At 50.8% G+C, this 24847-nt stretch overlaps 1 protein-coding gene across 1 annotated transcript; it reads right to left on the minus strand.

The window, feature by feature from the left end:
* Positions 1 to 1711: 1711 nt before the first annotated feature.
* On the minus strand, positions 1712 to 23495 carry PABPC1L (poly(A) binding protein cytoplasmic 1 like). The gene is made up of 14 exons (XM_045444476.1): positions 23275 to 23495; positions 21049 to 21242; positions 19432 to 19547; positions 17159 to 17298; positions 16902 to 16996; positions 13190 to 13327; positions 12797 to 12892; positions 7883 to 8149; positions 6758 to 6842; positions 5996 to 6124; positions 5343 to 5446; positions 4390 to 4483; positions 2817 to 2947; positions 1712 to 2368 (listed from the first exon to the last, which is right to left on the minus strand). Exons 1-14 carry the CDS (start codon positions 23465 to 23467, stop codon positions 2300 to 2302), a joined length of 1851 nt encoding a protein of 616 aa, XP_045300432.1. The 5' UTR covers positions 23468 to 23495; the 3' UTR covers positions 1712 to 2299.
* Positions 23496 to 24847: the final 1352 nt, after the last annotated feature.

A 24847-nucleotide genomic window follows, 5' to 3' on the forward strand; every position in this document is an offset into this window, starting at 1 on the left:
CTCTCTGCTGTGTGAGCAGCCACCGACCTCTGAGCTAAGCAGATTTCAGGGTCTGGACAGACTCCTTGGGCATGGCCAAGGGACTAAAGTGGGGAGCTGGACCCCTGTTATTGCCCCCCCCTTTTTTTTTTAGAGAGAACACAACGTTTTATTATATTTATCACACTTAACTGTTTTTTAATCATTTATCTGTTGCTGGACATTTTGGTTGTTCCTAATTTTTCACTATTATAAATAACTGCAGGGAACACCTTACATATAAATGTTCCTTCTTTTTTAGTATTTCCTAGGAAATTTTTTTTTTTAACATTTATTTCTGAGAGAGCACGAGCAGGGGAGAAGCAGAGAGGGAGACACAGAATCCCAAGCAGGCTCCAGGCTCTGAGCTGTCAGCACAGAGCCCGATGCGGGGCTTGAACTCAACAAACTGAGATCATGACTTGAACTGAAGTTGGACACTTAACCAACTGAGCCACCGAGGCTCCCCTCCTAGAAGTTTTCAGAAGTATTTGAATAGTTTCATGTGTATTTGTCATATTGTGACGCTGGTCTTTTGTCCTCCAACTGTCCTACCACTTTATATCCCATGAAGATAATAGCAGCTGTCAGGACCCTTGGTTTCTTCCCTTTATAGTCATTTCTCCTTTTTATTTCCACATTTCCCATGTTTTAGATCTCTGTGCTACTTTCTGGGTGTTTTCTCTAAATTTATCATCTGTCATTCTTTTTTCTACCCATATGTAATCAACTGTTTGACCCTGACATTGAGTTTATTTCTGTGACTACTTTTTTTGCTTCCTAGAAGTTTTATTTTTGAATCTGGTTTTTCTTCTTGTGATATCTAGTCTTAACAAATGTTTTTCCTTTATGTGTTTGAATATTATAAATGTCTTTAAGGTATTTTTTAGATCAATTGAGCTCCTTGGGTATGATTTATTTTTTTTTTAATGTTTACTTTTGAGAGAGAGTGTGCATGCACAAGCAGGGGAGGGGCAGAGAGAGAGGGAGACACAGAATCTGAAGCAGGCTCCAGGCTCCGAGCTGTCAGCACAGAGCCCGATGTGGGGCTCAAACTCACAGACCGCGAGATCGTGACCTGAGCCGAAGTGGGACGCTCAACCGACTGAGCCACCTCTTAGGCAGGCACGACTCTTACCTGATTTGAGGCAGGTTGAGTGGTGCCATCCATTCACAACTGACTTTTTCTTCTTGAAGTCTAAAAGGCAAGCATCTTGATTTACTAAGGAAAACATAGAAGGTAAAACCAGGACCCGGGAAGGGATCCTAAAGCAATTCTACATGCGTTCTTCTCTAATGGTGTTACAGAGCCCTCAGCCAGCCAGCCCAGAGCCTACAAGTAGTTGGTGCTTCTGGGGTGTATACCTGCACTGCAGGGTACTCAAGCCCGGGGTCCAGAAACCTCCGTGTACGTCACATGTGGGCAGCTGTAGCTTTAGCTCCTTCTCTCGGTGCCGTGTGAAGACAACCATTCAGTCCCGCACTGAGCCACTGCCTGGTGGGCTTCTGCTCCTCTGGGGCCGTTCCAGACGGTCCTGCTCAGTTCCTGGCGACCTTGGTCTGGTGCACACACAGCTTCTCCCATAACTCTTTGGGCTTCTGTTCCTTCGAGCCACATCCCCAACCCAGTCAAGTCCACCCTTGGCCCTGGCCCACCTCCCTCAGACACAAGAAGGCCTCCTGGGAGACAAGACAGTTTGCAGCACTTTTAATGCACAAAAGGAAAGGGTGACAGGCTGGCGGGGGGGACCGGCCTTCATTCCACATACAGAGCTCAAGTACAGATACAGCCTGAGTGGGAAATAAGTTACAGCTTCCCGGGGACGGAGAGCCAAGAGCAGGAAGCGCTGTTCAGCCGAGGGAGTGAGGATCCCGCTGTCTGGGGATGAAAGGAGAGGAATGAATCCTTCTAACGTACAGCTGACACCTGGCCTCAACGGAGAAGGCAGAGCAGACGAAGCAGGCCACATACACAAGATAAATTCACCCTGTGCCCAGGGACAGCCCAGCCTATCCCCAGTGACGCCAGGCAGGGCAGCTGGCGAGAAAACACCGGCACTTCGCACGGTGGTCGACACTCATTCTCGTCCCACGGTCTGTCCGCTCCTTTGCGCCTCGCAGCTTCCCCCAAACTCCTCGGTGCTTCAGAGAGCGAGCCGGCGCCAACATGGTTTCTCCGCGGGTTTCTCAAAGTCAGCCCCTGCCCGGCTCTTCCCAGCTTCTCTTGGGCCCACCGCTGCTTCCATCTCCGTCTCTCCCACCCCCAGCCACCCACCTGGTTTCAGAGCACATTCACTTTTGTCAGCTCCGCGGCCTGGTGTGCCTGCAGCACCGCCAAAGCCTCTTCCACCTGTGGGTCGTGAGCGGGGGTCAGTGCAGCTGCCCAGCGGGGTCCCCGGGAGAGCCCTGGCCGCCCACTGCCTCCGCGTGCTAGATGCCACAAGTCGCCTCCCTCCACGGCACTGCCGTTTGCGAGCGCCCGTGACGAGCGGGTCGTCGGTTGCCTTCTCCAGACAGACGGACGCCGCCGGACAGCTGGGAGAACCTGAGCCCGGTCCTCAGTCAGAACACCGCTGCCCGTACTGACACCTTGCACGTGGAGCTGCAGAGAATTAACCTGGAGGGGCTGGAGGGGCCGACCCCGAGGCCTCCCGCTCGCAGATGCAGCCCATACAAGCTGGCATCAGCGGGAAGGTAAACTTCGTCCAGGCAGCAGCCTGCTAAGTCCTCTAGGAGAGGTGTTCGTCATGAGCTCTCCTATCCTCGCGAGGCACCCTGCCACCCAGGCCCCAGCCCACCTTGGCATTGAGGGACTCGGGGGACTCCAGCATGAGCAGCAACTCCGAGTTGTCGATCTCCAGCAGCATGCCCGTGATCTTGCCAGCCAGCTGGGTGTGGGCATCGTAGATAAGGGGGTACAGACGCTCACCTGTACAGAACACCTGGCTGATACCCCAGCAGCCCCAGGGAGGCAGGGGGTACTGTGGAAGGGAGCAGTAAGGCAGGTGGTGGGGGGTCGTCCCAGAACTGCTCCTTCTGGGCTGTGTCACTTAGCTTCACTGGGAGGCTCTCTCCCAGCTGTAAAGTGCGCAGAGCAAACCCTGCTTCGGAGGCTAGTTTGAAGAATCAAATTTGACATTCTACGTGAACGAATCTACACAGAGCCTGACACAAACTTGGTTGGTGTTTAAAGACTACTCTTGTTTGGGGCAGCTGGGTGGCTCAGTCGGTTAAGAATCCGACTTCGGCTCAGGTTATGATCTCACAGCCTGTGAGTTCGAGCCCCGCGTCGGGCTCTGTGCTGACAGCTCGGAGCCTGGAGCTTGCTTCGGATTCTGTGTCTCCCTCACTCTCTCTGCCCCTCCCCCGCTCACACTCGTGCTCTCTCCCTCCCTCAAAAATAAGTAAACATTAAAAAAAAAAAAATTTAAAGACTACTCTTGTTCATTTTGTAAGAAATAGTTCCAATACACACATTGAGATTCTAGACAAGACAGGCTAAGGCTGAACTGGGCTTTTTTGGGGGTAGGAGGAGCCACACACACGAGATAAATTCACCTTCCGCCATCAGGCACTTCTGGTGGCAGAGCCTAGCGTCGGTGGTCAGCCCATCTTGGCCATGTGTGGAGGGTCTGGCCAGGATTGTGTGCTGGGTGGGAGAGTTTCCCCATGAGGAAAGTGAAGAGGTTTGCAGGGAACTGCTAACAGAGCTTTCTGCTTCCATTAAGCCCATTTAGAATTTTCCTTTGAAGAGTGGGTAGTAAAGTGGCAAAACCCCAAGTGAGCCGAGAAAACAAGTGGAGGGAATCGGGACGGACTTCAGAGAGGTTCTGGAAATCTTGGCGGCCGTGAAGGCAAGAACCTGGCAAGTTATTCACTCAGCAGTTAGCGGCATCCTTTAGCAGGGCCTGCCGTAGACACTGGGCTGGAGGAGAATTGCACAAGGAACTCGCAGTCCAGTGGGGAATGTGTAAATATGAACTTCTGCACATTTATTTCCCACCTCCCTGCAGCGGGCACTGGGAGACAGAGGACATGTGGTGATGGCTTCTTCCCATTCAGGAGATGTAAGAAACAGCAACACCCACCAACAGAAACCCTTAGTCCTGGCCGCAGATCTGCCCACAGCTGGGATCTCTCCAAGCCTGTCACGGCCCTTGAACAGCAGAACTGAAGAAACCTCAGGACCATCTGGTCTGACCAGTGCTTTAAGACGAGAGGGAAGCTGAGGAGAGCAGAGGCAACCCGGACCAAGCCACCCAGCAGGTTGGTCAGCGGCAAAGCTGGACCTCGTCCACATGTCTCACCTCCACTCAACATGTTTCCTGCCAGGCTGGCCAACTCCCCCTGCTTCCTGCTCCAGCCACTCACCAATCATCTGCTTTTGTTCGTGCAGTGGCGCTGCGGCCAGCATGGACGCCGTCAGGGGCTCCTGTCCCGGGATGCGCACCGCAGGCTCCTGGACCTGCAATGGTGCCGGGGACACATCCCTTAACACCACAGATGGGCAAGGCCTCAAAACCCTCACCCTGTCAGGTGAGCACAGGCCTCCAGGAAGGCTCTGGAAGAGGGGAGCAGGGGGCAAGGTATGGACAATCGGGTGGGACAGAGTCCCTAACAAGGGCACAGTGGGATAGACAAAGTCACCCTCTAATTCAGACGCCTTCCACGGTGCCAGGAACCTGTCAAGGCCCCACTGGATGTTGCCAAGTGAAAGTCACACATTACTAACCACTTCATGCCAAATAAGGCACTTTTTATCAAGTAGCTTTATGGCCACGTCCCCAGCATACTTCTGACCTTTCCCTATTCTGGTAACTTTAAAAGCATGTTGCTGTTTAAAGACTACTCCCTTGTTTCTTTTGCAAGGAAGAGTCTGAAGTATACACATTAAAATTCTAGACAGGATATGATAATGCCGAGTTTGAGACTTGGGCAGGAAGATAAACACATAGCCTTTTAATTTAATCACAGTAGGTATTTTTAGTTCTGTTTTGTAGATTAATCCCATCCCTTCAATATTCAGCATATCGCAAGGATATTTCTCCTTGCTGCTCAACACTGAATACGAAGGAAATACAGATTACTTTTGTTAATAATCCAGGCAGAGCAAATCATAATTAATAAACCAAACATGATCTTGGCTCTTTCCCTCCTTCTGTTAGTAAGGGGGATTGTTTCTCAATTGTACACGTTACTAAACGAAACTTTGCTCGTTTATAATTCAAGAAGAGAAACAAACAAACGAGGGCCAGTGCCTTAGCCAAGGTTCTGAGCCAAGGCCCCAGGAGCCCAGACTAAGAGGGCAGTCAGGCCAGCCTTACCCCGTGGTTGTATGTTGCTGAGGAATATTTGTGTGTCAGCAGAGGCCCACTTGGTGCAGGATGTCCCGCCCCGCTGGCTCCTGTGGTCTGGGTACCAATATTGGCTATAAGGAGTAAGCAGGGGAGTTAGGGCCTGACAGTGATCTAAAGCCAGGAAGCCTAAAGACAAGCATTCACGTAGAATCCCCAGCACCGACTGTGAGGCCGGCACACAGATGTACAAACATTTGCCAAGTGAAGGAACAGATGTGCTGGCCTTACAGCTCAAACCTACGCCCTTGTTCACAGCTGCCGCAGTACTTGCTAAGGTTCTGATGTGATGCTAAGCCCCGCCATGTGTGATCTCATTCACCCACACGACAAAACAGGAGGGCTATTTTCATCCCTATTTTAAAAAGATGAGGTAGGTGATCAGATACAGTAGTTAGCGAGGCCACAGAGCAAGCTGGCCCCAGGAACCGGGTCTGTGGGACTCTGGAGCCCACATGAACTACTGTGCCTCACGGCCTCCAAAGTCAGCTCTACCCTCCAAGAGGCAAATGGCAAGGTCACCACGGAGGCCAGTCCCGACTCCCCGCCTGTGCCAACCCAGCACCAAGCCCCTACCCCACCCTCCGCGCACACCCGTTCCTCTTGACCCAGCCCACACTCACCCACTCTCTGGGTGTGGGGCACCGTGGGTGGCACCTGGGTGGAGGCCTGCCTGACACCGCTGACCTGCGCCGGGGGGCGCCGCAACATGGCTGGTGGTCGGATCATTGAGGCAGCTGGAGGGTAGGTGGCTTGTGGCACAAAGAACACGGAGAGAAAGGTCGGTGGGGCAGGGGCAGGACAATCAGAGCGGCGCACTGCGCCCTGAAGGTTCTGGGGTGAGAAAGGCAATGGCTGGGAAAGGGAAGTGGAACATTCGCAGCAAAAAAGATGGGTGAATTCACCTAGTCAGGCAGACCCAGAACTCCAGGGAAGGGGAGTGTGTGGAAGTCTTCAATTACAAAGCCGACTTGTTTCTACACAGAGCCCCAGGACGCACAGACCGCATGATCACACCCGCTGGGTCCCCAAGCAGCTGCAAGGGAGGGCGAGCTCTGCTCCCAGAGAGGGGCCGGAGGGGCAAGACTGCCATGGGAGTGCGTTCTCATGGTCACAGATCAGACAAGTCTTGGGAGCTAACTGAAGAGAATGGCTGCACTGCTGGTCTTTCACAAGGTCGGCACTGCTTGGGGCTTTATGTACACCTCATTCAGAAGGGGAAACTGAGGTTCAGAGAGGTGAGGTTACCCACCCAAATGAACACCCTGGGAAGTAGAGCCAGGCTTGCCCCCAAAGCCTGTGTTCATAGCCCCAGGTTCCACGCTGCCCTGAGGGGTCCACCGTCCGTGGGCCAGGCTGAGGGTACAAGGGGCGGAGTCACTCACACGAGGGTCTCAGAGGCTGGGCCGTCCACCTGGGGGCAGGCTGCATGGGAGAGCTGGACGCATAGTACGCAGTCTGGGCAGGAGGCTGTGCGGGAGAAGACTGGGGGTAAGGGGGTCACAGCAGGTGAGAAACCGCATCCCCTCATGGACACCCCTGCGGAAACTCCACCACCCCCCTCCAGGGTTACTGATTAGTAAAGACCCACGAGCTGGGATGAAATCTCCGCTACCCCAGTTCAGGCTATTCGTTAGCCCTGAACCTTCCAGGGCAAGGTCTCAGGTTCAATCCTTGCCCCTTATCATCAGAGCCACTGGCCCAAACAGCAGCATAAAATGGTGACAGACCTACTCAGACTTGTGCCAGCTTAAGCTACTGCTAACAGGAGTGGGGGGTGGGGCGCCTGGGTGGCGTAGTTGGTTAAGCGTTCGCCTCCTGATTTCAGCTCAGGTCACGATCTCACAGTTTGGGAGTTTGAGCCCCGCACTGGACTCTGTGCTGACAGCATGGAGCCTGCTTGGGATTCTCTTTCTCCCTCTCTTTGTCCCTCCCCTGTTCATGCTCTCTCTCAAAATAAGTAAAACTTCAAAAAATTAAAAATAAGTAAAAGGAGCAGGGGAGCAGATACGTCCATCCCCGCAGCTGCAAATGGCCAACACCTTTCCACTCCCGCTAAGTCCTGGGAGCTCCCTTCCCAAGGGGGGCTGCTCAGAACACTGGCCTCCAGGAGAGAGGTTGGCAGGCAGCCCACAGAACAGGACCATCTAAGTTGGGGAAATGTACATGCTCTCTGCTGGTTTGGGAAAGTCCTGACGCACACCAGCACGTTAGGGTAGAATAATGTGTGCGGTAAAGCATAGTATAATAAGGAAAGCTAGTTCCTTTTCCTTAATGCATGGTTTCTCAAACTTATTTGACCAGGGAGAATCATTTTTAGCACAACACGAACCTCTCCCTGGTTGGGGACACACACTCTTAACCCCCCGTTACCAGGTGGGGTTAAAGTGGCCTGCCTGCCAAGTTTCCAGCAGAAACAAGTTGAGAAGCTACATCTACCTGTGAGGCTGTCTTCCTGCTCTACCTGGCTGTCAGGGAAGGGGTGCAGCGGGGTTCGGGCAGGCCATCACCTGGGGCACAGCGGGCAGGAAGTAGCTGGCGGGCTGCTGGAAGGAGCCCAAGAGGGGGCCACCCAGGGCCCGCACGGTAGACAGGCGCTGCATGTACTGGTTGGTCAAGATGGCCTTCCGTTCCTCTTTGCGCTGGGCCAGGGCCACGTACAGCGGCTTGGTGCCCACGATGCGCCCGTTCATCTCTGTCACGGCCTTTGTCGCCTCTTCTGGAGAGGAAAAACACACAAAGCCAAACCCCTTGCTGTGGCCACCCTCTGTCATCACCTAAAAGCAAGACAAGACAAGGGCTGCTGGGGGTGGGGAAGGAAGACTCCTGGGGCTGTGTCCCCCTCCTCCCCCGGGGCCCAGCCGGGCAGTGAGCAGGCCCAGGAGAAACTGTCACCCTGACATTGACTGAGGCCCACCGCATGCCAGATGCTGGACTTCCTTCTTGCTCCACAGGCGCCGCCACCTGATCATGGGGGGCACCACGACTCCCGCTTCACAGGTGACGGAAGCGGGGGGCTCAGGAGTGACTTGGCTGAGACCAGTCAACTTGCTAACTGAGGGCTGCTCACTGTTTTTTTTTACATTTTTTTTTAATGTTTATTTATTTTTGAGACAGAGAGAGACAGAGCATGAACGGGGGAGGGTCAGAGAGAGAGGGGGAGACAGAATCTGAAGCAGGCTCCAGGCTCTGAGCTGTCAGCACAGAGCCCGACGTGGGGCTCAAACTCATGGACCGTGAGATCATGACCTGAGCCGAAGTCGGATGCTTAACCGACTGAGCCACCCGGGCACCCCAGCTGCTCACTGTTTAACAGGACATTCCCTAGAGTCCGTGAGAACAGCAGCATTTCAGAATTTTTTTATATTTAAATTTTCTTTCTGAAATGATTTTCCTAGGCTGTGATGGAAGGCTGGTTTAAATGGTATCTACCCTCATCAGAGGGGCTAGGATGAAGAGGACAGTTTAGGATTGGTTAAAATCCAAGAACAGGGCAGGGGTCCTTAGCCAGAGCCACGATCTTAAACACTTCGTTTGAGGTCACTGTGATGAAAATCTGCATTTCGACTACCCTCTGGTTATTTTAATTCTTAGGATTCTTTAGTTCATTTGTGAAATTATGGACATAATAAAATGTTCTTAAGAGTTAGGTATCCTAGACTCCAATAAAAACTTAGATTTGAATGGGGGCACCTGGATGGCTCAGTTGGTTAAGCATCTGACTCTTGATTTCAGCTCCGGTCATGATCTCAGCGTCGGGAGGTGGAGCCTTGTGTTGGGCTTTGCACTGGGTGTGGAGCCTGCTTAAGATTCTCTGTCCTTCTACCACTCACACACACTTGCTCTCTAAAATAAACTTGTAAATAAATAAATAAATAAATATTTATTCAAAAAATAATTTAAAAAAATTAAAGTTAAAAAAAGGTATGGAATATAAAAATTAAAAGGTTTAAATTTATACTTTTTGTGCCTATTCTGTTAATTTTCTTTGTGGTGGAAATAAAAATCCTTATTACAATTGGGGGAAAAAAAAAAAAAAGGTGGGTGGGAACTTGTCCAGGGTCACCCAGCCTGTGGACACCCATCAGCCAGAATTTGAACCCAATGCAGCATTCCGGTGACTTCCATTGCCTCTGCAAGGCACTGAGCCAGATTCTTTAGGAGAAATCTGGGGATTTCTCCTTCTGGGGAAGGCATTCTTAGTGTTATTAAAATAACCTTTTTATTTTGCAATACTTCTAGGTGTACAGAAAGTTGCAAAAATAGTACAGGGCAGCCATCTTTCACCCAGGCTTGCCCCAATGTAAACGAGTCAGAGGGACTTGGCTGAGACCAGTCCACATGTGTCAAAACCAGGATGTTAACAATCGATACGGTTTTTATTAGCTACAATGCTATTGACTGAACTGCAGATTTCATTGGGATTCCACTAGTTTTTCTAATATTTTTTTTTCTCTTCCAGGATCCAATCCACATTGCATTTATGGTTCTTAATTTTGGGGGTAGGGGGAGGTCTAGACACTGGCCTGGCCCATGCATTTAGATTTGAACTGACATACTTTTTAAATCTGCTCTATTAAAGCCCATTCTCTACACATCATCAATTTTCAAACTGCACCTCGCAACCCATTCATACGGGGGCCTGACCCTGAGGGTTCACAGATCCCCCCCCCCCGCCCCGAGGGAGGCCAGTGGATAGAATTCAGGGGGTCTGTGAACTTGGATGGGGGAAAAATGGCATCTTAATTTTCACATTAGTGTTTCCTTCTATTTTGAACACAAGCAACAAAAATAGGGGAGTCTTGGCTGTGCTTGTGATTTTGTCAGGAAGAGAAAGAAGATATTTTCATATGTCAACCACTGCGGATCTCAAAATATCATTTGTGCTAATTGGTACCTCTCTAGACCTTCTCGTTTGATGTAATTATGAACCACATACTGCTGTTACCTTAGCATTTTGATAATTATATTTCAGTAGAATTGTTTCTCTGCAATCCTATGAATTTTCTTTTAGGCATTTAAGAATATTCTCAGAAGGGATCTGGAGGCTATCATCAGACAGCCAAGTTTTCTTGACACAAAAGTATTGTCTTAGCAAGGTAATAAAAACTTCTGTTAGGTAGTGAATAATGATAAAATGCACTTATATAGCTTCTATGAATGTGACAGTCTTATTAGCACTTTATATACCTTAACTCGTTTTCATAATCACTATATCTTATATATAAATCATATAAATACGTAAGCCTACATAAAATCCCCATTTTATAACCTAATCGGTCAACTAACAAGATAGTGCCACAACTCTAAGTAACCCAGATTTTTAGAATTCCCTCCACTCGAGGAGTCCTCAAGGAGGTGGGTGAATCCCCAGAAATTATACACAATGTGTGAATAATCAGATCACTATTTTACCACTTGTGGGCAGGCGCTCTACATGCTGACTCTTTAGTGCTCAGGACACCTTGAGAGATAGGGAAGGTCACTCCCACTTTACAGACGGGTAAACGCGCTCCAAATGGCAAAGTCACTTCCTGCAGATCCTACAGCTAGTTAATGGTAGGACTGGGATTTAGACCACAATACTACCCAAATTTATACCCAAAGTATAAATTTGCTGGGCAAGAGGGCCCACAGCTTTTTTATAACGTTTAAGCAAATTTATTGATGCTTAATTTACATGTCCCACAGCTCGGTCACATTTGAGTCCTTAACTCAAAAACTGTTAGAACCTCTTCCCCAAACACCAGGCATTTAAAACTGGATTCAACAGGGCTGCCTAGGTAGCTCAGTTGGTTAAGCATCAGACTTCAGCTCAGATCATGATCTCACAGTTAGTTCAAGCCCCACATCAGCCTCTGTGCTGACAGCCCAGAACCTGGAGCCCACTTCGAGTTCTGTGTCTCTCTCTCTGCCTCTCCCCGGCCCCTGCTCACACTGTCATTGTCTCTCTCTCAGGAATAAGTAAACATTAAAAAAAATTTTTTTTTAATGTTTATTTTTGAGAGACAGAGCATGAGCAGGGGAAGGACAGAGAGAGAGAGGGAGACACAGAATCTGAAGCAGGCTCCAGGCTCTGGGCTGTCAGCCCAGAGCCTGACGCAGGGCTCAAACTCACAAACCATGGGATCATGACCTGAGCCGAAGTCAGATACTTAACTTACTGAGCCACCCAGGCTCCCCAAGCATCTGACTCTTGATTTTGGCTCAGGTCATGATCTCGTGGTTCGCAGGATCAAGCCTCACAGCAGGTTCTGTACTGACAGCATGGAGCTTACTTGGTATTCTCTCTCTCTCTGCCCCTTCCCTGCTCTCACTCTCAAAATAAATAAAAATAAACTTAAAAAAATTGGATTTAACAGGCAAAAGAACTTCCTAAGAACCCAACCATTGCATCACATGTGCTGGTCTCCAGCCCCATTACTCACACTGATCTCTTTGGAAAGTTCCTCATTCCCACCTGCAGCTCCCTACCTCCTCACAGCCAAGCCAAATGTTTCGCACACTTCTTACAGGAAGCCCTCCTTCCTGTTCCCCTGGGCTACCATACCTCTGCCTCCAGTACTCCCACCCTCACTACAAAAACACCTTATAATAGATTTGAGTTAGTGATGTGTCTGACTTCCCACTTGACTATAAGCTACTCGAGGGCAAGAACCACATCTAACTTGTTACTGTATACTTCCCAGAGGGCCCGGTAAGACAGGAGGTGCTTAAGGATGGAATGAATGAATGCTGGGTCATCTTAAAATCACCTGGGGAGCTTTTAAAATAAAATGCGCAGGCCCTACTCAGAGATCGTGAGTCATCTGACTCAGGTGTCTGTCTTTAAGAGCTCCCCAGGGGAGTTTTAATAAGCCAGGGTTGAGAACCATCCAATGAGCCCAACACTCTCCTTGTGGGGATGAAGGTCAGAAGACATCTGCTAAAAGTCACAGAGCTACTGAGTAGAACAGTCAATCATCACTTATCAGGTGCTGAGGGGGCTGGGCACGTGGTAGGTGCTCAGTAAATGGGGAATGAATGAACGAATGAAGAATATAGCAGCCCAACCTTCTCATTTTCCAGATGGGGGGATGGGGGTCCGAAAGACAACAAAACAAGCGGTGGAAATTCTGAAACATGAATTTCTAGAATCTGGCATACAGTTGGCACTCAATAAATGCTTATTAAATGAACCAAGGTTACAGTGAGCCCCAATAAGTCCAGCTGTGTGATTGGGACTGGACTTCAACCCTCTTCCCTTCCAGAGCAGACAAGGCTGCAGATGGACGTCAAGTTCCAATGGGGGGTCAGACATAATCCCCCCCAAACTCTTAAAAGGAGTAGCTCAGCACCAACTCCCTGGAAGAAGGGGTGTATAGGCAGCAGGAAGACGGAGGGGCAGGCTCTCTATCTCCTGTAGGTGCCCCCCCAGCCCTCACCTTGGCACTGGTAATCACTCCATAGGGAGAGAACTCTCTTCTCAGCTTCTCATCATCGATGGAGTCATCCAGGTTCTTAACATACAGGTTCACACCCTAGAAAGAGAGGTTACTGTGGATGTGTCCCTTCCCCTCCACGCCCCGGGTTACCTCATGTCGGGGACCAATGTAGGCCACGGGGGCCCTGGAAGCCTTGGCCACCGAGCCTCCTGCTTCCAGTCTGGCATGGCACCCACACCCCCAGCCGGCATGCCCATCACTGGAAGCTGCAGCCCCCAAGGCCCCTAAAGCCAGCTTCCTGGGGGTGGGATTGCTGGAAAAAGGCTTCATATTCAGGACCCTCCACACACACACTCACATGGCTGCAGCTGTCACCAGGGGTCTGACCCTCACCTGGTAACGGGTCAGCCGGTCCTGCTTCATCTGCTCGAACCTACGCTTCAGCTCATTCTGCCTTTCCACCCGCTTCTGGGCCCGGCCCACGTACAGTAGCCGCCCTCTCACCTCCTTCCCATTCATGTCCGTCACGGCCTGGGCAGAGAGGGAGCGAGTGTCCTTGGTAACCACCCCCATGAGGCCCTGGCCTCCAGTCCCTGCAAACCAGGCCAGCCTTGTTAGCTGAGAATAATTAGTATCAGGATAAAAGCCACTTAAAGAATCCACTTTTTTAAAAACATGGGACAAAATTTCAGAGTAAACCATAGATTTAAAAACAAAACAACAACAACAACAACAACAACAACAACAACAACTTGGGGGCGCCTGGGTGGCGCAGTCGGTTAAGCGTCCGACTTCAGCCAGGTCACGATCTCGCGGTCCGTGAGTTCGAGCCCCGCGTCAGGCTCTGGGCTGATGACTCAGAGCCTGGAGCCTGTTTCCAATTCTGTGTCTCTCCCTCTCTCTGCCCCTCCCCCGTTCATGCTCTGTCTCTCTCTGTCCCAAAAAATAAATAAACGTTGAAAAAAAAATAAAATAAAATAAAATAAAATAACTTGATTTGCGCTCTACTTTAAGAAGTGAAATTGAAATTTGCGAAGTTTCCCACAGTTAACCTTTAGGTTCTTAACTTTAGGTATACACTGATGATCTGAACAGAGCAGGGAGAATTCTTTCAAAACGGCATGAGCGCATAATCAACATCCTTCACTTCATGCTGGATTTCACAGCACAAAGAATCCTTTTTGCTAACTACGAAGGCTTTCGTTTTTGTTAAGAAACATGTCTTAACCCTTTTTTCTTCTTCTTTTCTTCAGATAGCTGGCCTAAGCATGCCACATCCTAAATGGTCAGTGGCTTTGATTGCACAGAATCCTACATCTTCTACAAGATGTGCAACTTCTCTTAATGCATTTATACTGAACTGAATTTACATGGACTTATCTGCAAAAAAAAAAAAAAAAAAATCAGCAAAAAGGTAGACTCGTGTGTGTACCAGCTCAATGGTTAGGGTTAGACACTAGTGTTAGTGAGGAGATGTTTGAAAAGGGCCTTTTTTAAACGTAAGCTCTAACACCCAAAGTGGGGCTTGAACAAAAGGGAATTTTTTAAGTGGCCAACTAGTTAGTAAATATTTTTACATCATGAGGATATTTCCTTACCTAAATATGCAAATCTATGTAAACATAGTCGAAGGCCACAGAAACTGCTAGTTGTACGTCAGTCTTTAAGGTCATTACCTGGGGGGCGCCTGGGTGGCGCAGTCAGTTAGGCGTCCGACTTCAGCCAGGTCACAATCTCGCAGTCCGTGAGTTCGAGCCCCGCATCAGGCTCTGGGCTGATGGCTCAGAGCCTGGAGCCTGTTTCCGATTCTGTGTCTCCCTCTCTCTCTGCCCCTCCCCCGTTCATGCTCTGTCTCTCTCTGTCCCAAAAATGAATAAACGTTGAAAAAAAAAAAATTTAAGGTCATTACCTGGGTTTTCTATTCTGTTCCACTGGTCTACATGTCTATTTTTCTGCCAGTACCACACTGTTTTGATTACTACAGTTTTGTAATATAACAATGGAATATCACTCAGCGATTAGCAAGAAGGAAATATTGCCATTTCAAGGTCATAGATGGAGCTAGAGAGTATAATGCTAAGCAAAATAGAGTAAGGCAAATACCGTATGATTTCACTCATTTGTGGAATTTAAGGAAAAAAATGAGCAAAGAGAAAAGGGGAGAGAGGGAGAGAGAGAGAGAGAGAGAGAGAGAGAGAGAGAGAGAGAGAGAGAGAGAGGCAAACCAAGAAACAGACTCTCAACTATAGAGAGTAAACGGATGGTTACCAGAGGGGAGGGGGCGGGTGGGTTAAATAGGTTAGTTAACATACAGTGTAATATTAGTTTCAGGTGTACAATATAGTGATTCAACACTCCATCACCCGGTGCTCATCACAAGTACACTCCTTAATTCCCATCACCTATTTAACAAGATTTCATTGTTTTTTATGGGTAATATTCCATTGTGTGTGTGTATGTGTGTGTGACCCCACATCTTCTTTATCTACTTGTCAACTGATGGACACTTGGGCTGATTCCATAACTTGGCTATTGTAGATAATGCTGCTACAAACATCAGGGTGCATATAGAATTGTTAAATCACTATATTGTACACCTGAAGCTAATATAACACTGTACAAAAGAAAGTCATGCTTACAGAAATCATTAACATAAAAGTCATTACCAAAGTCTCTAAGACTGTGGAGCCTATAGACCCCTGAGGCTTCACCCACCTATTCCAACTTGTCGTTTTACGGGTGAGCAAACCAAAGCCTAGAGAGAGAGTGGCATTTGTCCAAGGACACACAAGAAGTCCCCTTTCGAAAGGAGCCATTCACTTAAGAACAAGACTTCTGAGTCAGAAAGAACTGGTTCTAATCCCCATGTTGCCTCTTGCTAGCTACCACCCTGTGGAGCCTGAAAACGGTTTAGCCCACACTGGTGAAGCAGCGAGGAGAGCGTATGCAGCCCTCAGCACAGTGCCCGGCCCATGGCAAGTGCCCAGCAACAAGTGGCTGCCGTCAAGATGGCACCAGGTAGGGTCTCTAGCCAGAACCCCACAATGAGCTGAGATCCCCCTTGTCCAACGGTCTTCATGGGGCAACATCCAAGGAAAGAGCTTTAGGGTAGGAAGGCAAATGGGACAACATCACTCCAGCTCGGTCACTGTGTGACCTTGTACCATTCACTTGTTCAGCCAATAGGTAGCTAGTACATACTGACAGGTGCAATGCTGGAGATTTAAGGGTGAAATGAGATCCGGCCCCTACCCTCAGTCCTATTACATGGAAATCTGTGTTAATGATGGAGAGAGACAGAAAGGGCACCTCACCAGAAGCACGGGATGAAAGAAGAGGCTCCTCGGTGGAGGGAAAGCATAAGCGGAGACCCACAGGATAAGCACTAAGTAGTCTGAAGCCACGCCGTCTGATACGGTGGTCACTAGCCGCACGCAGCTACCTGAGCACTTGAAATATGGCTAGTCTGAGTTGACATGTACTGGAAGTACCAGGTTTCAAAGAATTAGTAGCAAAAAAGGGGGAATGTAAATATCTGTTTTTATATTGAATACTCACTGGAGTGATAATTTCAATATGTTAAATTGAATGGTAGACATTATTAAAATCAATTTCTGGTGGTTTTTTTTTTTTTTTTACCCCTTTTAATATGGCTACTGGAAAATTTTAAATCTCACACGTGGCTCCCATTATATTTCTACTGGATAGCACTCATCTAAAGAGTAAGAGAAGGGAAAGGTTTTGAGAAACAGCATTTATCTGCAAAGGTCTGGGAGCAAGAAAGAACCTAAGCGCTTCCCCTCCCTGGCCTCAATCCCACCATCAATTCAAGAAGAGGGTGGTGGCTGTCTCAGAGACCCCTCTACTTCCCCTGGGTGACAAGAATCTATGAAAAGCAGTCAGCTTTAGGGTTTAGAAGCACCAGGTGAGGCTGCAACCTTCTGCCTTCGCCACAGGCAGGCAGGGCCCTGACTGTTGTGGGCCCAGGCTGGGGAGGAACTTTCTTCTCCTCTGTGGGCAGCTGGAGCCCCCTCCTCCTGATCTCCTTTCATCCTAGTACTGGTGTGGTACCTCCTCCAGGAAACGGCCATGGGGAGGCTCCTACCTTCTGGGCTTCCTCATGCTTCTCAAAGTTGACAAAGCCGAAGCCCCGGGAGTGGCCGCTGTCATCCCTCATCACCTTCACACTCAGCATCTTCCCTGGGAAGGGCCAACCTGGCTCAAAGGGGAGTTGGGGAAGCCCCAAGATGCTCCCCTTCCTTCCCCCAGTTCCTCAAGAAGCTCCAGAAAGGCCCCTCCGCCCAACCCAACCTGGGGACAGAAGACAAAGTGATGCCCGATTCCCTTGGGGAACATGCCCACCAAACCGGGAGAAGAGGTCCTGTAGGCCCTGCTCGTCCACGTCCACGTGGAGGTTCTTCACATAAATGTTGGTGAACTCCATGGCCCGAGCTCCCAGCTCTGCTTCCCTCTCCCGTCGAGACTTGAAGTGGCCGACAAAGCTGTGGACACACTGACAGGGTAGGTAGCTGCCAGCCATTAGTCACCCCCATTCCACCCAGCAACCCTGGGTCACTTGGGTCAATTGCCATCAGCCTCCAGGCACCTATATCCCTCATCGAAAGGCTGGGAAGGGCAATACTCTTTAGATGGATTACATCCAAGGCCAGACCACTTCTGACAGCCAAGATTCTATGTTCTAGCATCGGGTTAAGAAGATTTCATTCTATGGGGCACCTGGGTGGCTCATTCCATCAAGTGTCAGACTTCATTCACCTCAGGTCATGAGCTCGCAGTCCGTGAGTTCAAGCCCCACATTGGGCTCTGTGCTGACAGCTCTGAGCCTGGGGCCTGCTTCGGATTCTGTGTCTCCCTCTCTCCCCTCACCCCCCACTCATTCTCTCTCTCTCTCTCTCTCTCAAAAATAAATAAATGTTAAAAAAAAAAAAAAGATTTCATTCTTGGGGCGCCTGGGTGGCTCAGTCAGTTAAGCATCGGACTCTTGTTCTCAGCTCGGGTCATGATCTCACGGTTCTTGAGTTCAAGCCCCGCATCAGGCTCTGCACTGACAGAGTGGAGCCTGTTTGGGATTCTCTCTCTCTGCTCCTCTCTCTCTCTCAAAATAAACTTTAAAAAAGATTTTATTCTTGTGGCAAATGCACAGAGACCTCCTACCATACACCAGGCAGTTGAGTGTACATGAGGGAAGAGCAGGAACTAAAGAGTCCTACAGAGGAGGGCTTGAGTCCCCACTCTGCAGTTGCCTACCAGTGTGACCCTGAGCAAGTTACTTCACCTCTCTGAGCCTCAGTGTTCATTCTTATAAAAACTGGGGATGAGGGACACTTGGCTGGCTTGGTCGAGAGAGCATGAGGTTCTTGGTCTCAGGGTTGTAAGTTCAAGCCCCATGTTAAATTAAATTTTTTAATTTAAAATTTAAATTTAAAAAATTGTTCTTAAATGATTTTTGAGAGACCGAGTGCGAGCGGGGGAAGGGCAGAGAGAGAGAGAGGGAGACACAGAATCTGAAACGGGCTCCAGACTCTGAACTGTCAGCAGAGAGCCCAACGTGGGGCTCAAACTCACGAACCACGAGATCATGACCTGAGCCGAAGCTGGACGCTTACCCGACTGAGCCACCCAGGTGCCCCTAGAGATTACTTTAAAAGAGAAATAAATAAAATAAAAACTGGGGATGAAACTCAGATCGCAGGCATTTGCTTATTCACTTCACAGGTACTGGGTACACTAGAGAAGCAGTAGTGACAGAACCAACATGGTCTACACATGGGGAAACACATCTAGGAAAGTATCCTAGATTAAGGGGAAAAAAACAGGAGAAAAGTTAATGGTGTCTATGGCACACTTAGCACAAATAAGCTGTAGTTGGCACTACAGATGCAGCAGCAAAGGTGAGCTCGGGCAGACGGTGGCTAACGAAGGTCACGTCCTTTGCAGAACTGGGGAAAGCCGGCCGGGCTCAGTTTCATGGACAGGAGCCGCCCCCGAGAAACTGGCCAAGGTAACCCTCAGTGCATCTTCCGGCTCAAAGCCACTTTGCCTCCACGGCACCGAGCGTGGGGCCGGCCATCACCGGGCAGAGTCACAACTGGGGACGGGGAACCCCAGAGCAGGGTCTCTCCAGCATCTGCAGCTCAACTGTCCCGTCCGTGAAGAGGGGCGGCAGGGGGTGGGGGAGGGATGCCGCCCTTAAAGGTATGAAGATGGTGGGCTAAGCACAGGCCTGCTTCCCTTCCTGTCCCCAAATCCCATGAAACGACACAAAAGGTTTACGAAAAGAATTTTCACAGCCATGCCAAGAAGGCTGGAAAACAGATGAAGTCACTGACTCCAGGGGTGACGTGGCCACTAGCTGTTCCTGCTGGAACTGCAAAATCCCTACTCGGAGCAATGCTCTCACGAGTATTAGCAGCCCTGTTTTGACTTGGGGAAAGGGAGCTCCTGAGACCCCGAATTCTGCCGAGGTCACACTGCCAGGAGCGTACCGGCTGCGGCTTAATGGCTGGTGCCCATCAGACGGTGACGGACGGCATCAGCCCCCCTCCCCAGGTCGGCCGCGGCCCTGCCCCCCCCCCCCCCCCCCCCCCCCCCCCCCCCCCCCGCGCACCACTCACACTTTGCGGTCATTCAGCAGCATCCCGTTCATGGTGACGATGGCCTGCTGAGCGGCCTCATGGGTTTCAAAGTGGACGAAGCCGAAGCCTCGGGAACCATGATTGTCACACACCACCTGGGCCACGGGGGAGAAGGACAGAGGCAGCATGCAACCGAGGGTTCGGGTAGTAAAGACTGGCACAGGTAACAACTGCTATTTGAGTGTTTGCTCTGTGCCCCACACACAGTCCCTCCACCTTTAACTCAAGCCCCAGCTCTTCCATTCAGATTTAATCACGGTGACTGGGGCCCCCACTCTGGGCTGAGCACCACTGAGGGTATCACATGCTCATCTTGTTACATTTTACTATAAGAACCCCTCCAGGCAGTTCTGAGCCTCTGAGCCCCAGCCTGATTGGGGAAAATAGGAATAAATGACTAGCCCAAGGTCACTAGCCAGCCATGCTTCTGATTATTATGGCTACCACTTAGACGGTGAGCAGAGTACCAGGTACCCTTACGTTGTGAAGATTACCAGACGTAAAACACAGGCACAACAAGCCTATGAGGTGGCTTCTACAACCGCCCCCTTTTAGAGGAAGCTGAGGTATGGAGAGCTTAGAAAACTGGCCCAAGGGTACATTGCTAGCCAGGAAGTGGAAGTAGCAGGATCTGAACCCCACGCACCAAAGTCCAAGGTCTGACCGACTCTGTAGCGCTGACTCTGCTCAGCAGCTGGCCGCATTACAGGTCTGGTTCTCTTCCCACTGTGCTACGGAAACCTTTCCTGGGCCTTTGACTGCATGGTCACTATGCTTTTCCCTCAGAGCCCCATTTCCAGCTATTCCTAAAAGTGTCACCATCTCCAGCCAGCCTGAGAGATCCCAGGGCGGGGCCCACATTTGTGTGCCTTGCAGCTAACCCGGCCCACAGCAGGTCCTCAGTAGGTCTCAGACACTCGCCTGAGTCACATACAGCTTTCTGTCCAATCCACAGGGGTCCAGAGGAAGCCTCAAGGCTTGGCTGCCAGGATGGCCTTAGTTAGCAGCCCTCCTATATTCCTTTATAATTTCTGTCCTGTCTCTCTGAACCTGGGCTGGTCTCAGGACTTGCTTTGGCCAAAGAAGGCAGCAGAAGCAGTGGTGTGCCAGTTCCGAGCTTACATCTCAAGAGGCCTGGTGAGCTTCCACTCAGTCCCCTGGGCCACTGCCACGGTCACGAGAATAGCCTGAGCTAGCCCGCTGGAGGAGGAAAGACTGTAGGGAGGAGAGCCGAGGTGCTCCAGCTGACAGCCAACCGCCCTCTAGAAGCAGAGCCAGCCAGCTCTCAGTGGGCATATGAAGGAGCCCAGCCAAGAGCAGAAATGCCCGGCTGAACCCTGTCCAGATTGCCCACTGCAGAATTAGGAGCTGAATAAATGGTTGTTGACAGCCCCTAACCTCTGACGTTGGTTACGCAGCCAGAGCTGACTGATACACAGGGGGCCTCTGATGGATCTGCGAAGAGACCGACTGAACGTGCTCACTGCGCCTGAGCTGTACCGAAAAGCCGTGGGCCGCGGGGCAAGGCGTTGCTCGGCGTCCCTCTACCATACAGGTATGCGACACAGGCCCTCCCCCGAGAGGGGGCACACCCACCTTGCAAGAGAGGATGTTCCCAAAGGTGGAGAAGGTGTCATATAAGGCCTTGTTGTCTATGGAGTCCTCCAGGTTCTTGATGAAGATGTTGCCCACACCCGACTTGCGGAGTCCTGGGTCCCGCTGGGACCACATGATGCGGATGGGCTGTCCTCTGATCACTTCGAAGTTCATGGTGTCCAGTGCCCGCTCCGCTAGACAGGAGGAGGAGGAGAAAAAGGAGCGAGTAAGGGTATTTCTTTCCCTGAGTCCAGAGGCGCTTAACTGGAAGCAGAACAAAGAAAACAGTGCCACTGTCTGGGTGTCACTTGAGAGAAGAGCCTGGAGCCTCAGAGGAGATGAGCAGAAATAATTAACGTGCATGGCGCTCCTCCCACCCTCGTGTTGGGGTCCCATTCAGCTCCTCACAATAGCCGCGTGAGCATGGATTCGTAGCCCCACTTCATGGAGGGAAACTGAGGCTCAGAAAGGGGGAAGGATCAGTGGCAGAGCAGGTCTACCACGGTTTCGAGAGCACGTGGGGTAGATAAAAAGGTAAAGGAGGGTCCTTAGACAAAGAGTGGCAGCAGTTAGGGGAAATGAAAGCTCAGAAGCGTGGAGATGCAGAGCGGAGATTCAATCCCCAGCAGCAGGACTCTGGGGGATAACACCTCTCTGAGCCTGTTTCTTCACCTGTAAAGTGGGGATGATGAGACTATTACCCACCTTCCCACATCTAACAAAGGGAGAGAATACCACCCACCCCTGGGTTGAAAATTAAATCAGGTATGCGGGGCACCTGGGTGGCTCAGTCACTTAAGTGTGGGCCTTTGCCTCAGGTCTCACGAACTGTGAGATAGAGCCCCCGCATGGGGTCGGGGGTGGGGGTGGGGGGCTCCTTGCTGACAGCGCAGAGCCTGCTTGGGATTCTCTCCCTCTGCCTCCCCCACTCCCCCACTCTCAAAATAAATAAATAAGGTTAAAAAAAATCAGGTATGTAAGGTGCCTTGCATTTTGTGCCTGGTACAAAATAGGAGTTTGGTAAATGGTAGTGTGTCTGAGAACAGCGCCCTAGGCCCATTCTCCGGCCACTGCTACAGCCTGTTCCCTTGCCAGTAAGAGGTAAACTCCTTTCTCTTCCCTGGAGCTCGATTTATACCATCTGTGAAGTCTGGCAAAAAGGTCAGGGCGTGCAGGGCTTGGAGGAAGATGTTAGAGGCAGTGCGGAGTAAAGCAGACAGCGAAGGAGAAGGCTCTCTGGGATCCAGCTCAGTCACCTGCTGGGAAGCCAGCAAAACCACCCCCAGCAAACCCCCAGTTTAAGAAACCTCCCTATCCACCCAGGAGACCCAGAGTAAGAGTGGTGGCTTTTGAACTTGGCTGGGGCAGCCCTTTTTTGGTGGTTTCTGGAGGCTTATGCCTGAAGGTTATAGCTACCATTCTTCTCTAAGATTAGCACTTACTGAGCCCTCCTGCTGCACCAGATGATACTGGAGAGACGTCATAGACACAGTTCATTCCTTCCACGCTACTGGGGGATAAGCCGTAGCCCCATCTCACAGAAGAGGTACTGAGTGTGAGCTCTTGCTCCGGCTCACAGCCCGACCTGGCGCTCTCAGTCTTTATCCTCTCCACTGTCAAAGTGTGGCCGTAACCACCTGGCAAGCTCTAATCAATCCTATCAGCTCTGAAAAACTCTGTTGGGGCCTGGAGTGGAGGGGTTTTCAGGGTTCCCCAAGGAGGAGCCTCTTGGTGCAAGCTCAGGTCTGGCAGCCCCGCAAGGCGGGAGCCCAAGGCGCAGCTCTCCTGGCTTCCCCACTCCACCTGTATCCTCCCCAGGTGCCTTGACTTTCTCACCCTCCCGACCACTCTACATAAGGTAGGTACGATCCCCATTTTTGGGACATGCGACTGAAACTCAGAACGGTTAATTGCTCAGTCACACAGCTGCCGGCCTTCTGATCCGAGGCCGGCGTGACCCCTTAACCCCTTAGCTGTTTTCACTCAGCCTTTATAGCTCTCCTCTGTACAACGGAGCACCAATAAAACACACGGTGAGCTCACACTAATTGCTCGTAGCGGTCTCAGGGGGCTCTTAGGGACAGGGCCCCTTCCAACCCCTTGTATCTCTGGGCCTCAGTGTCCCTGGTTGCAAAATGAGAGATGCAGGAGCAGCCAGAGATGGTAGCGCGGGCCTGAGATGCCATCTGTCGGTCGGTGCGTCTATGCCCTCCCCCCGGGGCTCACCGTCGGCGGGCTGCTGGAAGTTGATGTAGGCGTAGCCCAGCGAGCGGCGGGTGGCCACGTCGCGGCACACGCGGATGGACAGGATGGGGCCGGCGGGCGAGAACTTCTCATACAGCATGGCCTCGGTCACGTCGGGGTGCAGGTCGCCCACATAGAGCGAGGCGAGCGGGTAGCCCGGGCCGCTGGCGTTCATGGCGGAAACTGAGACGCCGCTCCGGGGCTCTCCCTCTCCGGCGGCAGCCCCTCCCTTTAGCGCCCGCCCCGCCCCGCCCCCCCAGCTGGGACCCCTCAGCGCTCCAGGGGCCCCAGGTGGTGCCCTTGGGACCCCGCCTCCGGAGGCGGGGCGCGCCCTCAACTGGGCCTGCGGGGACGCGGGTAAGAGCGGGGCCGGATCCCAGTTCCAATCCCGAAGGTCATTGCCTTTCTGGGCCCTTCTCAGTAACAGGGATGGCTCTCTTCTCAAGCGTTCGAGGGAACCGCGCATTTTGTGTTTCACATACGAACAGAATCCCGAGCCGGAAACTCCGCTTCAAGGATTGTGCACCTCGCCTCCTGAAAGGAGTCTTTTTATCGACACAGCCCGAATCCAGCACCCCCTCCTGGAACTGGCCGTGTGAATTGGGACTGAAGGCTCCACGTGAGAATTTGAGACCACAGAGGTCTCCCTTGACACCGGGTCTCCCGTTGCTGAAATCTTTTCCCGGACCTTCCCTGTCTTTCTTTTGAACAAGCCATTCCACCTGCATTCCATCTGGAAGGTTCACCATTACTCTAGGGACAGCAGGGACCTAACAGTACAAGGTTGTGACAGTGACCCCAAGCTCAGCTTGCAGCCTTAACCTACCTGTGGTGTGGGGGCATAAAAAAAAAAAAAAAAAAAAATCCCAACCCACAGTGGACCACTAAGACTTGCCAGGATTTCCCCTCGCCTCTCACAGCGACTCTCCCGTCCTCTACTATAACAAAGCAGGCAGGTTCCCACGGCCCTGAGGGTGGTTGCCACAGATGGAAGTTCTGGAACTAGTCTGGTTGGGCAGCACATGGTAGCAAGCCAGCCCCAAACCCATTCCCACCTTGAGCTGAAGTACACTCTACCCTGATGTTTTTTCCCCCTCTCCTTCTGGGAGTGTGCAGGTTTTTGCAAAGGGGGCGGACGCCATAAGGAAACAGGGTTGCAGGCTACCATGAACCATAAAGTGTTAGGACAGTGACAGGGATTCGTAGAACCCTGGAAATGACCAAGCCTTGTGCAACCATCTCTCACAGGGTTTAAAAAAAAAAGGGGGGGGGGCGTGTGTGTCTTGAATGGGATGCAAAATAAATGTAGATAACAAATCCCAGAAGCTAAAAAAGACGGTTTGTTGTGGAAGGTGGAGAGGTGGCACAGAATGGGTGGAAAATGGTTGTTAATTAATGCTAATTTCTTCCCTTTTACAACACCTTGACTTGGGGTTCTAACTGGGATGAAATAAGGATGTTTCCTACTTCTAAAGAAAGAATTAGGCCAAAAATAGTGTGATCAGAATAGGTAGCTAGTTCTGGTAGGAGAGAGATGGCGCCATATATCAATTCA

Source organism: Leopardus geoffroyi, chromosome A3, assembly GCF_018350155.1.
Source record: "Leopardus geoffroyi isolate Oge1 chromosome A3, O.geoffroyi_Oge1_pat1.0, whole genome shotgun sequence".
Lineage (NCBI taxonomy): Eukaryota > Metazoa > Chordata > Mammalia > Carnivora > Felidae > Leopardus > Leopardus geoffroyi.

Bases quoted from the DNA above. Each gene is read 5' to 3' on its own strand.
- PABPC1L (XM_045444476.1), bottom strand. From the start codon at position 23,467: ATGAACGCCAGCGGCCCGGGCTACCCGCTCGCCTCGCTCTATGTGGGC. The intron at 16,997-17,158 runs GTGGGCATGTTC...GGCCCTTCCCAG, and splicing joins GGACCTCTTCTCCCGGTTTG to GGAAGATGCTGAGTGTGAAG. The intron at 4,484-5,342 runs GTAAGGCTGGCC...GCACCATTGCAG, and splicing joins CAGCAACATACAACCACGGG to GTCCAGGAGCCTGCGGTGCG.